Genomic DNA, 22,268 nt, shown 5'->3' with positions numbered 1-22,268 from the left:
TTTCCGAACAATCTCAGTTTCGACTCTATTACTAATACGAAAACAAACTTTTTGAGCCATGTGGTCAGAAATATGGTATTCTAAAACCTCTGCTGATATTACGCTAGAGAAATTAGTGAATATGTTGTCTAAACAACTCTTAGAGTGTTCTGTTATTCTAGTATACTCATCAATCTGAGCTCTTATTGAAAATTTATTGAATAGTGTGAATAACCTATTTTTAACACTGTTTTCATCTTTCATTTCAATATTGAAATCACCTACTATAAAGATTATGCTATTAGGTACAATTTTCTCAAATAGAATATTCTCCATTAAATCAAAGAATAAATCCATACCTCCACCAGGTGGTCTATACACTGAGAGAATCACCAAAGACAACTTATTTATAACGCATTCCACAGCACTGCACTCAAATTCGCCTATAACTGATAGATCACTAATAATTTCACGTTTTCTTGCCATGACAGGATTTCTTACATAAATAGCTGAGCCCCCATGTTGTCCTGCTTCTCGGCATACACTTGCAATTGATTTGAAATTTTCCAAACCCAATTGATCCAGTTGATCCTGTGATTTCCAGTGCTCTGTAATGCATAATATCATACATTCAGGATTGTCCTTCAGAAGTTTTTCCAACTTATTTACACTATTTCCCAGAGACCGCACATTCTGCTGAATTATGCTCGCCACTTGGAATGTACGATCACTAGGAGCTACTATTCTTAAGGGTCTAATTGTTGCAGCCTCTTCTTGACAAAAAACTTCGAAACCAACGCGCCTGAGGGCCAAACTTCTTTTTTCCATGCGTCCTTGAGATTTTCTTGACGAATATTGACTTTCATTGATACGTATTTATCAGGGTGTCGTGATTCATGTATCTCACAATTGACTCCAGGAAATTTATCTTTCAGAATGTTCAGTACATCAGTGGCTTTAGTCTGTGGATGGAGTCTTGTAACATGCAGAGACACATATTTGGGAACAGTTGTAATATTCCCTATATTATTGTTCTGCCCTACAACGAATTGACGATTTCTCTTACGTTTTACGTACTTCCATTCTGTGTTATTATCGCCGTCTTTCGTGGTTGAATTCTCCTTCATTTTATTTAGTTGATTAGCTTCCATTATTGCTGATCGAACTTGTTCTATTCTGAAAACTGGTTGTTTATTATTGTTACTCATTTTGAGGTTATGATTCGAGACAGCTTGACTTTTCTGGTTTTGTTTGATTGTCACATTTGAAGTATCTCTGTCTCTTTCAACCACACTGGAATAAGTACACATGGGAATCCGATGAACACCGATGAAATCCGATGAATTATCTTTGTTTACACCGGCAATCTCATGATTTTTTTGTTGCATTTCCGAAATTTGCAGTTTTTGTACAAGATTTTCAATTTTCTCTTTGAGAAGTACTATGTTATCCTCCAAGATCAAATTCTTAGAATCTTTTTCGTCGATAAGTTGACGTAAAAGCACATTTTCAGCGGAAAGAACATCATTAATTACTCCACTTTTCTTGGTTGGATTTCGATCTTCTTTACATGGATCACAAACCCATAACATATTAGCATTTTCATTGAAAATTTTTAGCCAATTATCTTTGATGGCCACACAGCTAGCATGGTACTTATTTTCACAGAAAAAGCACTTTATAAACTTGTTTGAAACTATAAAATTCTCCGAGCATCTTTCACATACGTCCGCACTTGGCGCCATCATAATACGTGATTTAACGTGATTTTATTTGTTTGTTAGCTATTGTAACAATCATCAGTGCCAACTTCAGTCAAAATGAATAAAAAAAATAATAATAAAGGACTAGAAAGTACCTCGTATTAAATATCTTTAAAGAAACTGGCACCTCCACCACTTAGTAGCGCGTTTAGTAAGTTGCTCTTACTTTTGCACACAGTTTGATCTGCGAATGATGTGGTTGGTTAAAAGTTTTGAAGATGTAAACTTATGTAAATCTATGTTATCGCTCGTAATGAAGAAAACAAGAAACCAAAAAAAAAAAATGGTGAATACCTTGACATCAAGTCAAGGACTTTTGGGCGCTCATTCATTCATGCGCTAACTTTGCATCTTCGAGTAATAACACAGCCAAAAACTTCTCTTACAAGATTGTGATTGTTCCGTTGCTTCTGTGTCATGTTCAACCGTTTCGTTGAAAGCAAACGTCGTTTACATCAATATTTTCCATTTAGGGTCATGAAAATATCACTTACCATACCTCGGTAGCGCAATCCATTCACCGTATAAGAGCGATTTTCGAATAAGTATTATCTAATTACTCCACCAGCTCAAAAACCGCATCAAACAGTTTGAACCTTGAGGATGGAAAGGCTTTTCAACAATCATTCATGGATTTACCGAGCTCCAAATGCGACAATTCTGCTTATTAACGTTGCTTTCTCGGTGAAAATGTGCGTTGTTGATACGCTTCAACAACGCACTGAAATTGTTGAATTCCATTGAATTGTTCCATTTTTAGTTGTGGCAGTTTTACTTGTTAAATGTCAATATATGACAGCTTCAAAAGTGACAGCGCCTCATGTATCAATTCAAAATGTTTTTTTTTTAATGTTTGATGAAATAACATAAGCAAAAGTAAGTAAATACTAAAGAAGGGACATCCTATATATAAGATTGCAGTTGGCCACCTGCTGAAATCCCGTCCATCCAATCCGAACGCTGTCCAGAAACGAATTTAATTATGAGCAAGTACTAATCTGTCACCTGTCGCTTCCACTGCTGAACATATTCCAATCGCTGATTACCCATTTTCATATATGGCGAGTACAGATATCAATTTAGCAATATAAACCTTCGGGTAATCTGCATTTGAATGCGAGCCTTAACCGAAATATATTTTGTGACAATTTAATGCTGGAATTTAATAGGAGCGGATTATGAAAGTGACACTATCAGATTACACGACAATTTCGCAGTAATTGCTCTGGAATACTGGAATATAATAAATGAATTAATTTCGGCGTCCTTTGAGGTTAACGATAACACGAATCTCTATGAATCGAGCAGAGTTGGCTGTATGAAGGACCGATTAAGAGATAAACAAACCATTGATTCTGGGAATGTTTGATGTCTACTGGGGCCATTATGTTCAGGAAAATTCGCACGTATTGTTCGAGAAATATGAATATTGATCATGATTTTCACGTATTACCGAAAGTTGTCCATCGAACTGTCCGTTGGTTCTTGTGGGAACTGTCAACTTGTCTTGATTCGCAAGTTCACACTCCATTTAATAAGTACCTAACCTAACCAGTGAACATGCATTTTTTTTCTTGTAAATTAGACATATACACCTTCAAGAGTGATTCATGTACTTTCACTACATTTTCTGAAGAAAGATTCGTATTTGCTTTCAAAATAGGCTTCAACATCGGCTAACACTTTTTCATTAGAGCCAAATTTTTTCCCTGGATCACTTTTCAACCGTTGCTATCTACGGATCAAAGTCTTAATAACATTTATAAAGCCATCGCTTTGCTTGCACAGTATTTTGTCACACTAAAGAACAGTTTTTCTGCGTAATTCGAGGAGTGCATTATTGTCTCACAACTCACACACAAGTTGTATACTTGACTTTTCCTATGACCAAATTCATTTCCATGAAAACTGGTGGAAAATCGCGACACAATCACGAAACGTCAAAAAGTTATCGGCTACTCGAACTGTTTGTTATTCGTTTCCGTGGCAACTACTGAAGGTTTCATCTTATTGGTTATTCGCCGTGCGATTTACTTTACAGGTGCTACCGTATAGGCTGTTGATTGTGCTTTTGTTACGGTAAAGTATTGGTGTACACCTTTGCTTCCGCCATTTTGCAATAAATAGCTGTAGCGGTAAGTGGTAGTCGGAATAAATAGATCGTGGATGTCATACAATAAGCTTAGGTATTTTTGAACATAACGCCATCGTAATATTAGTCGATTTGTGTCGATAAAATTATTCTCGATTAAACATGTCAACTCACGAGCCAAATTCTCGTTATTTGCGGAAGGTTTTAATTTTCTGCTTCAATATGAAGGAATCTGTAGCTGAGGCTCATCGAATGCTCTCAAATACCTACGGTGAGGCCGCTATTAGTGAAAGAACATGCCGTGAGTGTTTTCATCGATTCAAGAACGGTGGAAGAGAGAAGATGTTCGTAGATACAGAATTGGAAGCATTACTTGATCAAGACTCGTGTCGAACGCAACAAGAATTTGCAGAATTATTAGGACTGACACAACAAGCCATTTCAAAATGCCTGAAAGTCATGGTAATGATTCAGAAAAAAGGAAATTGTGTGCCGTACGAGTTGAAGTCGAGAGATGTTGAACGGCGTTTGTTTGCTTGTGAACAGCTGTTAGCAAGGTAAAGACGGAGGGGATTTCTGCATCGCATTGTGACTGGAGAGGAAAAATGGGTTCATTACGATAATACCAAGTGCAGAAAATCATGGGGATATCCCGGCCATGTTTCCATGTCGACGGCCAAACCTAATATTCGCAGTCATGCTCAGTATTTGGTGAAACCATCTCTGCGAAGTGTGTTATGAGTTGTTAAAAAACCAGCTGAAACAATCACAGGCGATCGTTATAGAATGCAATTCATGCGTTTGAGCCGAGCACTGAAGGACAATTGGCCGCAATATAACGAGAGACATGATAAAGTGATTTTACAGCATGACAATGCTCGACCCCATGTTTCGAAAGTGGTCAAGACATACTTGAAAAAGTTGAAATGGGAAGTCCTACCCCATCCACCGTATTCTCCAGACGTTGCATCCATTGCTGACCAGCTGTTCCAGTCTCATGAAAAAGTAACAAATTGGATCGATTCGTGGATCGCTTCAAACGATGACCAGTTTTTTCAACGCAGGATTCATACACTGCCCGAAAGATGGGAGAAAGTAGTGGTCAGCGATGGACGATAATTTGAATAAAGGCTCGAATTTCGGAAAAAACGGCTGAAACAAAGCCAATGTAAATCACACAGTTTTACGAAGCACAGTACTTAAATATACAGTTAAAAAGTTGGCGAGTTGTATGATTTTCGTCAGTTTCTATAGGGGGAGTAGAAAATGCATTTTGCTCGACTTGATTGCTCATCTAGAATTTAATTTCAAATTATTATTTATCGAAAAAACAGGAATCGAAATTAAAGTATCAAACCTTCAATTACACTAAGATATGAGACTTCTGTCAGCTCCATTCAGCACATCGTCCTCGCTATTCAATCTTTGTCTAGTTTTTATCGTTATGAAAAGAGATAGAAAAATCTATCAGCTCTGTGGTCCTAGTCTCCAGGAAAGATGGAATCAAAGATAGCTTCCGTACGAACAAAGTTAGTTTTCAGTTCTACTCGGACGTTTTTACAAGCCAAGCTGTCTACATAAAAAGCTAACATTGTTGTTGAGCTAATTCGCTTCCACAATTATCTGTGCTCACAGCTCTATCAAAGTGGCAGTTGTGAGGGAGTTTACAGGGCCGTATCAGGAAAAAACGCTACGCTTTGTTGTGATTCAGCAGCGATTCGCAGATGGAAATTCGGTCCATGAGGTTTTTTACGTTAAGTCGTGAGGAACCATATATCAAGTTTCTTCTTGAAACCAGTCATATGCTAATGGTTCCAAACAGTTTTTGTGCTTTCTTAACCTCTTAGGCAATCAAAACAGTGCGCTTACACAATGTCAACAAAGTCCATGATTTTATCTGCAGTACAAGGTGCATCTTTTACATTTCTGAATTTTTGCGTTCATCAAAAAAAAACTGTATAATATAGCTTACTTTTTCTTTGCTAGTGTCAATTTTTGGCCCGCGCTCAAACTAACCTAAGTTAACTCATCACAATCCCTGGAATCATACTGCCAGGGGTCTCTGTTGACCTGGGAGTGCCGTAACACCATAAGACCAGAGGCAATAAAGTGACTCTACTATGGGTACCAGAGCACTGTGATGTTGATGGAAACGAAAAAGCCGATGAACTTGCAAAGAGTGTATCAAGGTTAACACCTGCTGGACCTGAGCTTTTCTGTGGGCTAGAAAAAGACCAATATAAGGTAGCTGTCCAGCAATGGGAGTTGAATAACAGGAAAATCCACAAACACTCCTGGACTTACTCAGACCAAGAAATTCCTGATGACTTCACCTACCTACGCCAGAAAGCTCTTGAAGCTGTCACGAGCCGAGTTTCGGGTGATGGTGGCACTGCTGACGGGGCACGGTACAAACATCATTTGTACCGTATGGGAAAGTCAGCAGATTAGATTTGTAGGCTCCGTGGATCAGAAGCAGAAAAAGCCGAACAAATGGTATTACTATTACTATTTATTTATGACATGTAGAGATACAAGCATAAAAATGCACCATCAATATTACATGGTAAGTCACAACAGCAGAAATTTACAAATATGTATATAACATAGGACGTATTTTATACAAACTATTTCATTACATTACAAGATAAAAAATTCCCTCAAGTCGTAAATTGTTTCCTTGAGTAACAAATTTTTCACCTTCCCTTTAAATTGAGCGAATGGAAGCGTTTTGAATTCTTGAGGGAGTCTATTGTAAAGTTTAACCGCAGTGTAGTTTGGACCTTGTTGGGTCCTCTTTATCCTGGAGTGAGGTATCACCAGTGAGCTTTTTCCTCGAGTGTTATATTCATGGTAATTTGAGCCCGCTGGATACTGCTTCAGATGTTGGTGCACATAGCTCACTGAGGCAAGTATATAGGCAGATGTTATGGTGAGCAAGCCCTCCCTTTTAAATACCTCCCGACAGCTTTCTGTACTTTTCATACTGAAAAGTACTCGAATGGCCTTCTTTTGTTGTAGCAGGACTCTTGAAGCATCGCTGCACTGTCCCCAAATTATTATTCCATATAGGGCCTGACTATAGAAACTAGAAAAATATGTGAGTCTTGCCGTCTCCAAATCTGATATCTGCTTCACCCGCCTTATCATGAATATCGCGGTTGACAATTTTTTACACAAGTTATCTATGTGTAATCCCCAACTAAGAGATGACTGGAATTCAAGACCAAGGTAAGTCAATCAACAACTATCACGAGCGTTGTTGTGAAAAATTATCTTTTGTGTTTTCTCCTCATTCATTTGTAGACCGTTTACAAGTGCCCAAAGCTGAGTGGCCTAAGAACCATTCATACGGGAAAGCCAGTCCTGGATACCCGAGAGGTAATGGCCAAAGCCTCTAAGGAGGTTGTCAGTTTTATCAACGTCATTGACGACCTCTTTGGGTTTCCATGAATGAGTAGGGTAGAGAACAAAATATCTACATGGTCACAGTTCCCGGAAGGCTTACCGAGCCACAACGACCCCAGTTCAAATAATAATTATAACTAATCACATTTTTTTTTGTAATACGAAATCTCATCTTTCTAATGATATCTAGTGGATCGGATTCAAACAACGCGAGATACAGATAACTAAAGCCATCTATTGGAAAAATAATAGATTCCTTTTTACTACACCTAATTCTTGAGATCAGCTATATTCAAAACCTGAGATTCCTCCAACAATTGCCTATAGTAATATCGAATAGCTGAAAGAAAATATTCACCCTCCTTGTTTCAGTTGTTATCGACCAGTCTATGAAAATTCTCGAAAATGTAATTTGCTCAATGGGAGTCGAATCCACGTTACGGACCTGCATCTGATGGGGTTAGGGGGTTGAGAGGGAAGGTTGAAATGCGAATTTGATGTCTTTATGACCACACCGCGCCGACTTGATGTCTTGCCGCAATTTTCTCTCAGACTCGTGACATAATAAACAAGATATACAAGTTGGGAATTAACTTTCTTGTATTTCGAACAATCGAACGATGAGAGAATTATTCATGTCTATCATTCAATGATATCTTCAGATCCGACTTCAGAATAATGAATTCGAAACATGATGGTTTCGAATGACATTTGATTTCTCAGTGTGTCAATGGAGCATATCATGATATAATTGTCGGTTCTTTCAAAATTGAGTAAACAAAATACGGTGATGTATTAACAATAATCAAACTAAATTTTAAACGAGTTGCATATTAGTACCTACCTTTTTTTTTGTTGAACAGGGGAAATCCCCATGGACCAACTACCTTAACTGACACAGAAACCGCAACACCCAGGAGGAGCTGTTTAAATTTTAATTTTTTTTTTGGTAAAACATAGATAGTGTAGAAAAAAAAATGATTGAAATTTGGTGTTGGTGTTTTTTCTTGAGGAATGCTTCACCAAACTACCTGTACTTATGTCTCAGAGCCATCAAAGTCCGTGGGGGCTGGAGTAAATGTCTAAGCCTTCTATCCATTATGTCCCAAATAAGCTCTAATGGCGAAGGATCGGGGATCTGGGTGTTCATGGCAACAGATTCACATGGATCGCTTCGAAAAACTTTAAACTAACTCTGGCAACATGATGTCGGGTATTACCTTGCTGAAATATTGGATTCTCGAGCAGTTTAGGGTAAGGGAGAACATATGGCTCCACTATCTCTTGAAGGTAACGCAGCGCTGTCATGTTACTTCTAGTAAAGGCAAAAGGTGACCTACTTGCATGTGTAATAGCACCCCATACCATAACGCCTTCTGTCCGGTGTACATGACGCTCAACATCAAACTGAGATTCACGTCTTTCTCCCCGACGTCGTAAAACCCTTCTTCGGCCATCATGTGCACACAAGGAGGATCGAGATTCATCAGAAAAGATGACCTGATGTCATTCCACATTCCAATGTTGACGTTCTCTGCACCACTGTAATCGTTGCCGGCGATGCTCAACCGTCAGAGGTAACAGAAGATGGTGTCGATAATGCGGCAGTCCAAAAGACCTTATCCGGTAGTAAACCGTTCTGACCGTTACAGGATGGCCTTGTTCTTCTAACCACTCATCAGACAAAAAATCGAGTTGTGGTAAATCAGTTTTTAATGACCATAAGTCCTAGACATCTATCTTGAACTTCATTTATGCCCCTTCGACGTCAGGTGCCTACTCTCCTTCGATTTTGGGCATTATCAAACCACGCTTGACAACATCTCATAACAGTATTTGGATTTCTGTTCGTACGGTTAGCGATTTCTCGAAATGACAACCCAACCTCCAGTAGATCAATGATTCGAGATCTTTGAAATTCACTTATCTGTCGATAAATTCCGTGTACACGTTCTCTAGGCATTTCAACAACAATTTAACATCGACTTCGAACAGCTGGTTTGGTGTTGAATTTAAAAAACTTGCAAAAAACGACCACAATATTTAAGTAAAAAAAATTGTTTACATGAGAAACCTCTACGATTTTTTTCTTAGAATTCAATTTACTCCTTGCTATACTATCTATGTTTTACCGAAAAAAATTTAAACAGGTCCTTCTGGGTGTTACAGTTTCTTTGTCAGTTAGTATATGTAAAAAAATATTTTTATTGACTTTTAACTCAATTTTTGTTATTGTTACCTTGAAAAAGAGACGTTGAAAAGAGGAACTTTGTAAAAGGAGACGATTGTTTATACTCGTTGATAAGCTACTACTTCATTTGTAATAGTTTGTATAATTGTTCTCAATATAATCAATGTAATCCGTAGTGTAGTTTGTAACGGTCAGGTATACGAGGCGTGTATTTAAAGTAAGGTCTCCTAGGCCATTGTATCGCCGCAAGTAGCGCTAGATGAAATCCGGCAACACTGTTGTATACGTTAGGCCCCCTCCACCAATCGACACCTGATGGAGCTCATTAGGACGCTCAGTCTTGACGTAGCAGCTATTTGCAATAAGTGCTGGTTGTCGCTCCCACCAGGTGCGAGTTACGTTAAGTTTTTGCACTCGAAAATATCTCCACCTATAAAAATTCATCGTCAATTAGAAGAAGTGTATGGTGAGAAATGTATGGACGTGAAAAACGTTCGAAAATGGTGTAGAGAATTTTCTGCTGGCCGACTAAAAGTTCACGACGAGGAGCGCAGCGGCAGGCCGTCACACTCGGACGAAACAGTGCGGAAAGTTGAGGCGCTTGTGCTGAAAGATCGCAGGTTGACTCTCAATGAGTTGGCCGAAAAACTCCAAGATGTGTGCAGTAAAGACTCTATTCATTCAATTTTGCTGAATAACCTGCAATACCGAAAATTGTCAGCCAAGTGGGTCCCGAAAATGCTTACCCCGGAGCACAAAGTCAAACGTGTCCAATGTGCCCAAGACTTTCTCGACAGTTTTGAAGAGGAAGGGGAAGAATTTCTTGATTCAATCATCACAGGAGATGAAACATGAAAACATCTAGGAGGAATGAAATTTGCGAACGATGAAGAAGTTCATGATGCGGTCATTTCGTTCTTGCGCGAGGCGGCGGGATCGTGGTTCGAGGAGGGGATAGAAAAGTTGATCGTACGAATGAGGAAGCTCATCGAAGTGAATGGCGATTACGTAGAAAAATAGCTTAGATTTCAAGCTTTACAGCAATGTACAAAACTTAGTAAATAAATGTTATTCAATGTGAAAAAAATAAATGGAGACCTTCCTTCAAATACACGCCTCGTATTTCAAGCAGAAAGCTAAGGTTCGAACCTGAGTGCCAAAAATTATTTTTTGAATTTCATTTGATTTTTCGGTAGTATTTTATGAGTTTTAAGGAAGAATATACCATAGTTAAATCTTTTCCCCACCCTCTAACCAAACACCAATACCCAATTACCATCCCAACATCTTCACCAATCGCCAAGACAAATCGAATCAACCCCATCAGGACCCAATATTCCAACCCGGGCCACACCAATCCAACGACCATCCAATTTCAATCCGACATAAGAACGACAACGTTCTCTGATCCTGGCGAAGGACTGGAAGGAGTGTGTGTGCCTATTCCACTTCCATCAGACAGTCTTAGAGGGTGGGATCGTGGGTCGGCATCGGTGGCAGCGAGATGTGCGAGTAATCTGACGAGGAGTCTGTTAATGTTTCCCTTGGCGGTCGTTATGCGGCGCTCTTATCGCCGACTGAGCCACTGATTGCTTCATTTCAGACAATTGCCTGTTTATATTCGGCAGACCGCAACCACTCCTCCTCATCCTGATAAAACCGGGACCTGTTCCTCTTTTCGGTTAGAGGGTGCGGAGGGGGGAGTCGTGATCGGCAGTCATCGGAGGTTTAATCGAAGCCGTCTGATATTTTTGACGGAAAATGTGGCGAAGACCGCGAGACCAAGTGGTTTCATTTTGATTAATTAACATTTGGTTAGGTTAGGTTAGGATATCATTTGTATTAGGTGTACCTACACCTAATACAAATGATATCCTAACCCTCTGCACCCTCTAACCGAAAAGAGGAGCAGGTCCCGGTTTTATCATGAAACTTTTGTTGAAAACATTTTTTTGTACCTCTTTTAGTAACAAAGGTAAAGGGGGTGTCAAATTTTGGTGAAAAACCCGATACAAATATGCTCCGCCGTTTTGCAATAGATGGCTGTAGCGGTAAGTGGTAGTCGAAATAAATAGATCGAAGATGTCATAAAATAAGCTAAGGTATTCGTAAACATAACGCCATCAAAATATTAGTCGATTTCTGTCTGCATTATAAAGTTATTCTCGATTAAACATGACAGCTTACGAGCCAAATCCTCGTCATTTGCGGCAGGTTTCAATTTTCTGCTTCAATATGAAGAAATCTACGGCTGAGGCTAATCGAATGCTCTCAAATATATATGGAGAGACCGATTTTAGTGAAAGAATGTGCCGAGAGTGGTTTCACAGCATGAATGGTGATTTTGACGTCGAAGACCAGCATGGTGGTAAGAGAGAGATGGTTTTCGAAGATGTGGAATTAGAGGCATTACTTGATCAAGACTCGTTTCAAATGAAACAAGAGTTGGCAGGATCATTGGAAGTAACGCAACAAGCCCTTTCGAAACGCTTGAAAGTCATGGGAATGATTCAGAAACAAGGAAATTGGGTGCCGTACGAGTTGGAGCCGAGAGATGTTGAACGGCGTTTGTTTGCTTGTGAACAGTTGCTTGCGAGGCAAAGACGAAAGGGATTTCTGGATCGCATTGTGACTGTTGACTTAAAAATGGGTTCATTACGATGATCTGAAGCGCAGAAAATCATGGGGATATATCGGCCATACTTCCACGTCGACAGTCAAAAGGAATATTCACGGTTCCAAAGTCATGCTCAATATTTGGGCGGACCAGTTCGGCGTAGTATATTATGAGTTGTTAAAACCGACTGAAACAATCACAGGCGATCGTTATCGAAAACAATTAATGCGCTCGAGCCGAGCATTGAAAGACAAACGCCCGCAATACGAAGAGAGATATGATAAAGTAATCTTAGAGCATGACAATGCTCGACCTCATTGTTGCCAAAGTGGTCAAGACATACTTGGAAACGTTGAAATAAGAAGTCCTACTCCACCCGGCGTATTTTCTAGACGTTGCTTCCTCGTACTATCACTTCTTTCGATCAATGGCACAATGGAAAAATAGAATTGATTCGTGGATCACTTTCAGCCGGACATGGACAACCAGCAATGGACAATACTTTGAATCACAAATTCATAACAAGTTTTTTACAACAAAGACTCGAATTTCGGAAAAAAAACGGTGGAAGCAAAGTTGTACGCTTTTGTATCATCTGGTATGCATCTTATAGAGGGTGTTTTCTTAGCTGCATGAGGATTTTCCATAGTTGTTGTCAATGGTTCTCGAAAGAAACTGTCCATCGATTCATCTAATGAGTTCATATCCTACTGCCTGGAGGGAGGTGAGCCTGTTTCTGCAATATTCTATGGTCTTTCTATGGTATTCGGCTGTGTATCTCACTTGAAAAGCTAGCTTGCTATGGAATAAGGGAAATGCACTTTACCTGGTTTCTTTCTTCCTTTTCTATCGTACACGTTCGTTCATTATGATACTAATGTCTCTTTACCACAACAAATAACTTTTGGTTTTCTTCAAGGTTCAAATCTTGGCTCTACACTATTCATCGTGTACGTAAATAAACTTCCAAAGATTACATGAAAACTATCTAATTTACTGACGACTACTGAGCTTATTGAAGGAATGAACGACCGTACTTATCTGGGAAAGTATAGAGGGATTACATTGTGAAGGCTCAGTTAATTATGCTAACTGAAAAAAAATGTAACTGAAAAAAGGTCACTCTCAATATTCGAAAGATTAAATCAAAACTGAAGGAATTGGTTATATTGAACTTTTTTCCACAGGAAATAATAAATATTGGTGTAAAGTAAAATTACAGTTTTTCTTTGAAAAATGGAATCGGTAGATGGTTGCAATATTTTCGTTTTGTATTTTTCATTTTGTTGTTAGGTAAGTACCTACCACTCCTGAAATAACTCAAGACTGTAGAATCAATTCATAATCACTGAATAATGATTTGCAATTAAGAATTCCGTTCTCAATACGATAATTAATTAATCTGGGATCACTTCGATTTAATCCAATTATAATTATCGAATAACTTTGAACTCACAAACAATGGCTGGTGTACAGATATTCAAGGAATCAATGAAAACGTTCCAGTTTGTGCGGCTTCCTTATAATTCCAGCAAATAGTTGTTTTGTGTCCTCTTTTGTTGAGCTGGTTGTAAACACAGCGTCGGCAGAATTATCTAGAGTATAATGATTATCACGGCGTTTATTGTCCCTATTCTTCCGGGTGAAATAACCTCTTCAACACTTCGTTGTAACTTCGCAAGGCCCAAAATTCGTTGCAGCTACAATGACCCCAAACCAGAGATACGGTAATTTTTATCCTAATTCTTCGATGTCTAATTTTGTTTCTCGAAATTAACTACTGTATAGAAACACCGCAACACACTAGGTATATTTATTTATTCGCATGTGAAAACCCTGTTAGAATATTTCAAATCATCAAAAAAAACCATTGAAAAATTTAAAAAATAACGAATAATTTTGGACTTGAACCCAGATCTTCCGTACCAAGATCTCTCGCTAACCTCTATGCTGCCACTTTTCATAGGTAACTTTGTATTTCATGAAAAGAGAAAGTGTCACTTTTTATGGCTTCTTTTGGAGTCTAATTGAAGACAAGCCATGGAAAGTCACATCTCTTCCAAAAAGGAGGAGGAAAAAAAAATGATAGAGTCCTTGAATCATTTGAAAAAAAGTGTTCTATAATTAAAAAATAAAACAATCAGTTTTTGCGATACAGGGTGTTACTTTGGTCCAGTACTACACTTTTCCTTGTAGTCTCATCGTATCTAATACCCATTTCGAGAAAAAAATTTAAAACAATTCTCTAGTAATCCTCAGGAAAATCCAAATTATTGAATGAATTAATTATACATAGGCTTTTCTTCCGCAATTTTTCTTCGTATTTCGAGGCTTTATTCTAAAAAACTGGTTATACATCTATGATTCAAAGTGTTGTCCATCGCTGACCACTACTTTCTCCCATCTTTCAGGTAGCGTACGAATTCCGCTATGAAAAAACTGGTCATCTTTTCAAGCGATCCACGAATCGATCCAATTTTTCACTTACTATCGCCTATGATTGTTTCAGTCGGTTTTAACAACTCATAATGACCTTGGATTCGTGAATATTTGGTTTTGCCGTCGATGTGGAAGCATGGCCGGGATATCCCCATGTTTTTCTGCGCTTGGGATTATCTAAATGAAACCATTTTTAAGTCTCCAGTCATAATTCGATGCAAAAATTCTTTCTGTCTTTGCCTTGCCAGCAGCTGTTCACAAGCAAACAAACGCCGTTAACATCTCTCGACTTCAACTTGTACAGCATACAATTTTCTTGTTTCTGAATCACTTCCATGACTCTCCCACTGATCCTGCCAATTCTTGTTGCGTCTGACACGAGTCTTGATCAAGTAATGTCTCCAATTCACCGCCATGCTGGCCTTCAACGTCAAGATCACCGTTTTTGAAGCGTTGAAACTATCCTCGGCACGTTCTTTCACTAATAGCGGCCTAACCATAGGTATTTGAGAGCATTCGATGAACCTCATCCGCAGATTTCTTTATATTAAAGCAGAAAATTCAAACCTACCGCAAATGACGAGAATTTGTCTTGTAATCTGACATTCTTAATTGAGAACCTTTATGATGCAGACACAAGTCTAATATTTCGATGGCGTTATGTTCACAAATACCTTAGCTTCTTGTATGACATCTACGATCTATTTATTTCAACTATCACTCACCGCTACAGCCATCTATTGCAAAACGACGGAAGCAAAATTGTACACCTAATAAGTTCTGGTACTGATTTGCCCAATATGTAGCGAAGAGTTCAAAAAGTAGGACTACAAGAAACCACCTGTATCTCGAACACAAAGCGTTTGCAGGCCCATGTTTATAGAGATTTTTTCCTGAAATCATCCAAGGAATTTTCCTTTTTCTTTTGTACCTCGAACTTAGGTTCATCCTGTATAATTTTTCATGTGAAATTACATATAAAATTAACGTCGGTGCATTTACTGAGCATTAACTTTCCTGAGTTTCTCCTACCTCCTTTGAAAATAAATAACCGCCGAGTTAAAACCAAAAGCATTCGAAGAACACTCCTCAACTTTGTACATCCATTATGTTCTCTATTTCCACCCCATTTAGCGGATGAGTATCCCAAAAATAACATCAACCGAACCATAGCCGAAAGGAATTTAGATGAGAAAGCCGCCGAAAATCGACATAAAGAAACCATAAACCGATTATGAGTTACTAAAGTCGTATAAATGAATACTGAAACTACCCCCGGTCACCCCAAAATGGCTTTCGGCCAGAACTGACTCGATTCGAAATAATATGACAACAAAAGACAACTGAACTCTTGCGGAAAGGAAATGTCGAGCTTCTTGCATGGGATGAAATGGAGACGTCAGAAGTTTGACGCACAAAAACAGTTATCTGAGCGCTTGTCTCCTGAATCGACCTACAATAAAGATCTTAGTTGGGGCTGAATTTGTCAATTTAATGTCTTTTCGAGGGTGAAGAAAAGACTCACAATTGACATTTTATATATATCCTGAATAATGGAGAAATGAAGAATAGTGCTCCCACACACACAATTTTTGATGAAGAATGAATGTACTATTTGTGGATATAAAGCCGTATAATGATGAGATAAAAGTTTCAAAACACGAGAAAAGCACTTTTTTCATATGCTTGTTATTTTATTTTTATTTGCAAAATATCATCTCAGTGGGATCAAGAATTAATGCAAACAAGAGACAAATTCTGCAAAAAGCATTGAATTTCCATTCTAAATATATTCGCAAAATCCGTTCTCAGGGGAACAATGGTAATATATTTTCAATATCCCATTACAATTTCCTATGGTTGTGATGGTATGATCAGCTTGAAATTTCACAAGAATCGCAAAAATGCATTCAAAAAATTACAGAGACTAACGTTTATATTGGGAAGAATAGAGAATATATAAAAAGCATATCGGGCTGGAAAATTCTTGTTTGAGAGTTAATCTACGTGTTGTCGTTGATGGTGAGTAGCGATTGACCGGTTTCGCTTATTTCTGGTTCTCAACAGCTTCGCAATACCTTATGAAAACAGATGATATTTGGTTGAAAGTGCCATAGTTTCAGCGTATAATATATGCACTGATTGATTGAATATGAAGTGATGCGATCAGTTTCTTATCCTATATTTCTATTGAGAAATGAGCATTTTTGAGTACTAGTATGCTGTAAACTTCTAATTTTTTTTTGACATATATATATATATATATATATATATATATATATATATATATATATATATATATATATATATATATATATATTCTTTTGAGAAAGAGCAATACAAAATATTAATTTCAAACAATCAAGCATATGTGTCGATGAATCTCAGTATTAGCAGAGGAAATGTAACGGGGCATCATACATTTCAACGTATGATACAAGAGAACAGATAAAAACCTCAGCAAAAACTCTGTCTCCCCGTATCGGTGTAGTGACTGGTTTGTGTAAACGTTTACAGAATAAGCTGACATAATTTATATTGAAGGACTTCCTCTTCAACCAAAACAAAATTTCCTTTATCCTCTCTTTTCGGTTGACGACTCTATAATTTCCAATTGGATCCTAAAACAAAAAGAAAAGAAGCAGAAAGGAGTACTAAATATTAGTTTTCATTATATCGATTTGAAGTTAACTACCCATTCTAAAAAAGAATCTGAAACTGAATGGATAGCTTGGAAACCATCATGAAATTTATAAATCGGACAATCATTCACCAAGTGGTCAATGGTCTCTTCTACACCACACTCACATAGTGGGCTATCAATAGAACCCCATTTGAAGAGGGTACTATTACAACGACCATGACCAGTTCTAAGTCTATTCAAAATACACCAAATTTTCCTAGGAAGATTGAAACCTAGAACTTTTTCTGAGGAATCAACAATAAGACTTTTGTTGAAAACGTTAGAAGAAGTCCATCCCGAACGCCAAATTTCCTTGTCGCTTTCATTGAATTCAAGGAAGGTGTTAGTCCATAAAGGTTTGCGTGATTTCAATCTAGCAGTTCTAGAATCTGGGAAATAGGATAAAATAGGAAATGAGATTCCACCAGACTAATGAAAAAAAAGGATTCTCCTTTAGGAAAATCGAGTTTTGAGGTTTTTGGTATGGCCGATTTTGACATTGAAATCAATATGTTCAATTGAATTTTCAATTAACGGAAGAGTTGCATTGATATTTTTTCAGACAGAAGCTTGAAAATTAGAATTTGTCATGTAAAAATCACAAAGTTATTAACATTGGAATGAAATTCGAAAATTTCTTCAGATTCATATGCATATTATGATAATTCTGAGCAATGAAGAATTTGATGAATTATATGATTTCGAATGAAAAATGTGGGTATTACATTCAAAAAACGAAAGTTGGTATCATTTCCGGTGAAACCAGATGTCGAACGTATTCTAAGTTTTTTTCCAAGAATTAATCCCTCCCAACAAAGCTTTTCTATGAAATTTCAAGTGTTTGTCTCAAGTCAATTCTAACCAACGGTCTTCGAGAAAGATCTGGTTTCGCATTTCCAATATATTTTATATTTCACAATAGCAGAGATGAAATATACATATGTCGTAAAATGATGAAATATTGAAAATCATCATGTAGCACAAAAACAATAGTAGCTAGAGGAAATATCTTTGGTTTTACTGGGAACTAGCATTTATCGTATACTTTCACAAACTTGCATTTGAGGACACCGTAGGCTAACTGTAAGAAATATTTCTTTGATGAGATTCAACAATTTCTATCTCTCTATCTTTTATTCTTGAAATTGTTGAAATATAAGGGAATTTTGGTTTATTATTATGTTCGCAGGAGTTCATATTTTTTTAATAGATATACTGTAAATATTCGAAGAATTGTAAATTATTAATCGCGTACAGGCTCTTGCCTCTGCGATGAATGTTTATGTTCAATAAAGTATTATTATTATTAATTATTATTTTTATTCTGCAGCTTACAGAATAAACCATATTATTATTATTATAGATCTTCTATCTTACTCTTTTGTGAAATGGATATACAAACTACCATTTACAATTAGAATAATAATTTTATAGAATTCAATATCTTTTGGTAGAGGGTAAATAAATGGTTACTTTAAATCACAATGATTATTCTATAATTTGAAGAATTCATTCATTCGTTAATCAACGTAAACCATATGATGAAATTAATTCTCTAAAATTGTGATTTCAATTGCAGTTTGTATACCTGTTTTACAGATGAGGAAGAGAGAAGATCTTTAACCACCTGTTAAGATAGCTGTATATTTCACCAGAAATACAATTATTTCAGTTAGTCTACAGTATTTTCATTGACCTCTGAATAATTTAAATTGATCATTTATTGTTTAAAGTCAATATCAATCAAGAGATAAATATAAATTTCCTACAATTGTCATTTCAATGTTGATTTGTATATCCATTTCACAGAAGAGTAATTGATAAGATCTATCTCTACCTGTTTAGAATGCTGTTTCTATAATTCTTACTAGAGAAACATTGCTTTCGGTTAGCCTACGGTGTACTCAAAGGCGAGTTTGTAAATTGAATTCAGTAAGTTTTTCAAACTATAAGACACTGATGGGGAAAAGAAACAAGAAACCCGTCGGTCTCTCTGTTGATTTCGTTATTGAATCCATTAACTCTGTTCTCAATTTGTACAGTTTAGGATAATTCATTTTATTTTTGATTGGTTTTGATATTTTGTCCGTTGTTATTGTATTTCTTGACAAAAAAGTATGTCAAAGAGGAAAGAGATATATCAAATAGTTAAGGTTTTGGCACAATTATGTACTACGGTGTCGCGAAAAAATTATCGCTCTATATATCTACTTATAAACCAAGAAAAATCTATTAATTTGGGAGTAAATAAACATAATATATTTCAAAGATCTGTGTGTAGTATTTATCATTGTTTTACATCAGTGCACAATCCAAATCAATGCCGAAGATGCTAAAATTGTAACCCCGCCGATCCCTCAGAATTCAAACGAACGGCAAATCCAGACTGGGGTGGAAGTTACATCTGATAACTGCGTGAAATCAGCGCATAACAACGCGGTAAACCCCCCCATTATAAACGATGGCGCACACAGTCCTCCTACTTGGTCTGAATGCATTCTAGATAAATCGTCCAGATAAAATATGGACTTCAGTCTCGTATTAATATGCCGGTTATTGATGCATGTGAGCGTGCGTGATATATGATTTTATAACAAGCGATTCATTTACATATACTCATTATTTTAAACACGTTACCTGTACGGGGGGAAGGGTGCATTGGCAAGGGGTTAGCTCGTTGCGCTTACTTGGGAAATTAAAACTCGCTCAATTTTCACTGAATTAACTGCGATAATTACTATACTTATGTGCCAATCTGCGATCAGTTTCCAATTCTTTTTCATAGTATGTTTAATGTGCCTCGGAATTATATAGGTAATGAATAGTTTTTATATGGTGGACGTCAATCTTTAAAGAAATCTGAGGTGTTTATTGGACTTTTTATGAAGTAATTTAGCTGGAATATTAATGAATCGAGAGATTGGATCAGTTACAAACAATGTTAGGAATTGACCTCATTTGAATCTCTTCCATTCAAGACACTTCTTTGATAAAGAGGATATAAAGGGAGGTGCGGAGCAAGAATTTTAAACAACGTCAGTGTTCTGATAAGTAACCTACAACTACTGGAAACAGCCTCAGTAAATTAGTTATTATGCACGGTGAAATATCGTATAATTTTCGTAAACAAAACGCACACTTTGAATACATTTTTTGTAGTTTGATATGGATGAGTAAGATGTAAATAATGAAGTAAAGTGGAAAATGTTTGTATTTTTGTGTTCTACACATTCCAAAAGGTGAAGCTGTGAAAAATTCAGGGAAGGGATTTTTTTTTACCGATTTTATACCCACACTATAAGAAATAATGAACCAAACAGTTGATTAATACAATTCGAGTTAAGAACTAGTGATTCATCAAGTCAAGTAGCTTGATAGTTCAACCAAAAACAAATACTCGACTTGAAAATCAACCTCGTGAAAAATGATATACTTGACTCTTGATATGACTTCAAGATATTCATTGCTTGATTTTATATGAAGCTACTTGATCTTACTTGAGCTTGATACGCACGGTATATATTTCTGTAAGCTCGTGCTTACAAGACAATCATTTTCGAATAATAAATACATCAATCTCCCAAGTTTATTCAAGAAATATCCTGTAAATCCAGTAAATGAAGGATTGGCTTTTATGGACTCGCTTTGCTCGCCGAAAGGGGCTCCTCCCCTTTGAACCCGTCACTATGCCGGTAGATCCCTCACTGAGTAATTTTTTTTTTCGGACACCCAGGATCGTGAGTTGATTTCAGACGATCCACCTGGTATACTCCATATTTTTTTTTCCTAGAACCTACCGTTTGGCGCCCCTGCACACATGAAAATATTTGATGCAAATAACTTTTCATTAAGACAAAAATGGTTGAAAGAAAAAGTATCAAAGTTTCTATCATTTAAGAAAACATCAAACCTCTAATATCGAGATAATAACTAATCAAATATGAGATTGTGACCCTCAGTAGATTTTTCGTCTTAGTACTTTCAAATTGTCTACAGAGGAAAGAGACTTGAATGTCAAAATAATTCGCAACTGTGACAATCAACAAAGATCTAGAAGTTATTCTACAATGGGGTTCTGACAATCTGGTTGAATTCAATGCCTCTAAGACCCAGGCTACTCTGCTCACAAGGAAAACATCGACAGTTGCACCCCAACTAATAATGGATAATAAACCAATAAAACCAACCAATGGACTTAAGCTTCTAGGGGTCAATATCAGTCCAAAAGCAACCTGGCATGAGCACGTCTGCTCAGTTGCCAAGTCAGCTGCACAGAAGCTTAGCTATCTATTTCGTGCGAGGAAATTGTTCACTCCAAAGCAGCTTTTATTACTTTATAAGGCTCAAGTGCGTCCAGCTATGGAATATTGCTCTCATGCTTGGGGTTCAGCTCCTAAGCACTCGTTACTCCTACTTGATTCCATTCAAAAAAGAGCAGTGCGCCTAATAGACGATCCAACGTTAACTGCCAACCTTCATAGTCTCGATCACCGTAGGAAGGTTGGAGACTTATGCCTTTTTTACAGATACTACCACGGAAGGTGTTCTGCTGCCATTGCCTCCATGATTCCTCCAGGGGCTCAATTTGATCGACGAACAAGGCTAGCCGATAATAGTCACCAGTTTGTCGTGCATCTTTCTACAGCTAGGACATCGGTGTATCAGAAGGTTTTTCTTTACCGAACTGCAAGGCTATGGAATACCCTACCTCAAGATGTATTCCCCCTTGGTTACAACTTACAGCAGTTTAAGACACAAACCGATTTCTTCTAAATTCATCTCGGGGCGCTTGAAAGGGCGTTATAAGCTCAGTCTTTTCCCGAGAGATGCGTATAAAAAAAAAGCAACACCCCGTATACTCGAAAACCGCGAGGAAAATCGAAGGTTTGGAAGTTTTCCTGGGGCTTGTCATTTTTGCTCTAGATGGTCCCGTTTAGGCTGTGATTCTGTGTACCTACATACCTGGATTCTTAGTGGAAGGGCTTTATCTATATAAGGAGACACGTTTCTGACTGAACCACGTGTTGACAGTTCTGAAGATATTTTAGAATGGTGGAAGAAGCACTACCAGAAATGTTTCCTAAATAAAAGTTTTT

General features: G+C 37.3%; 1 protein-coding gene across 1 annotated transcript; it reads left to right on the top strand.

The window, feature by feature from the left end:
• The first annotated feature begins 7,043 nt into the window (after positions 1-7,043).
• LOC123684567 lies at positions 7,044-21,945 on the top strand. The gene is made up of 3 exons (XM_045623860.1): positions 7,044-7,065; positions 7,141-7,215; positions 21,221-21,945. Exons 1-3 carry the CDS (start codon positions 7,044-7,046, stop codon positions 21,943-21,945), a joined length of 822 nt encoding a protein of 273 aa, XP_045479816.1.
• The last annotated feature ends 323 nt before the right edge of the window (positions 21,946-22,268 follow it).

This window comes from Harmonia axyridis, chromosome 7 (genome assembly GCF_914767665.1).
Source record: "Harmonia axyridis chromosome 7, icHarAxyr1.1, whole genome shotgun sequence".
Lineage (NCBI taxonomy): Eukaryota > Metazoa > Arthropoda > Insecta > Coleoptera > Coccinellidae > Harmonia > Harmonia axyridis.
This window is presented reverse-complemented; position numbering and strand designations above follow the sequence as displayed.

Excerpts from the sequence above, each read along its gene's own strand:
- LOC123684567 (XM_045623860.1), top strand. The coding sequence starts at position 7,044 with ATGACTGGAATTCAAGACCAAG. Across the intron at positions 7,066-7,140 it reads GACTGGAATTCAAGACCAAG|ACCGTTTACAAGTGCCCAAA; the intron begins GTAAGTCAATCA and ends ATTCATTTGTAG. Across the intron at positions 7,216-21,220 it reads CAGTCCTGGATACCCGAGAG|ATCTAGAAGTTATTCTACAA; the intron begins GTAATGGCCAAA and ends CAATCAACAAAG.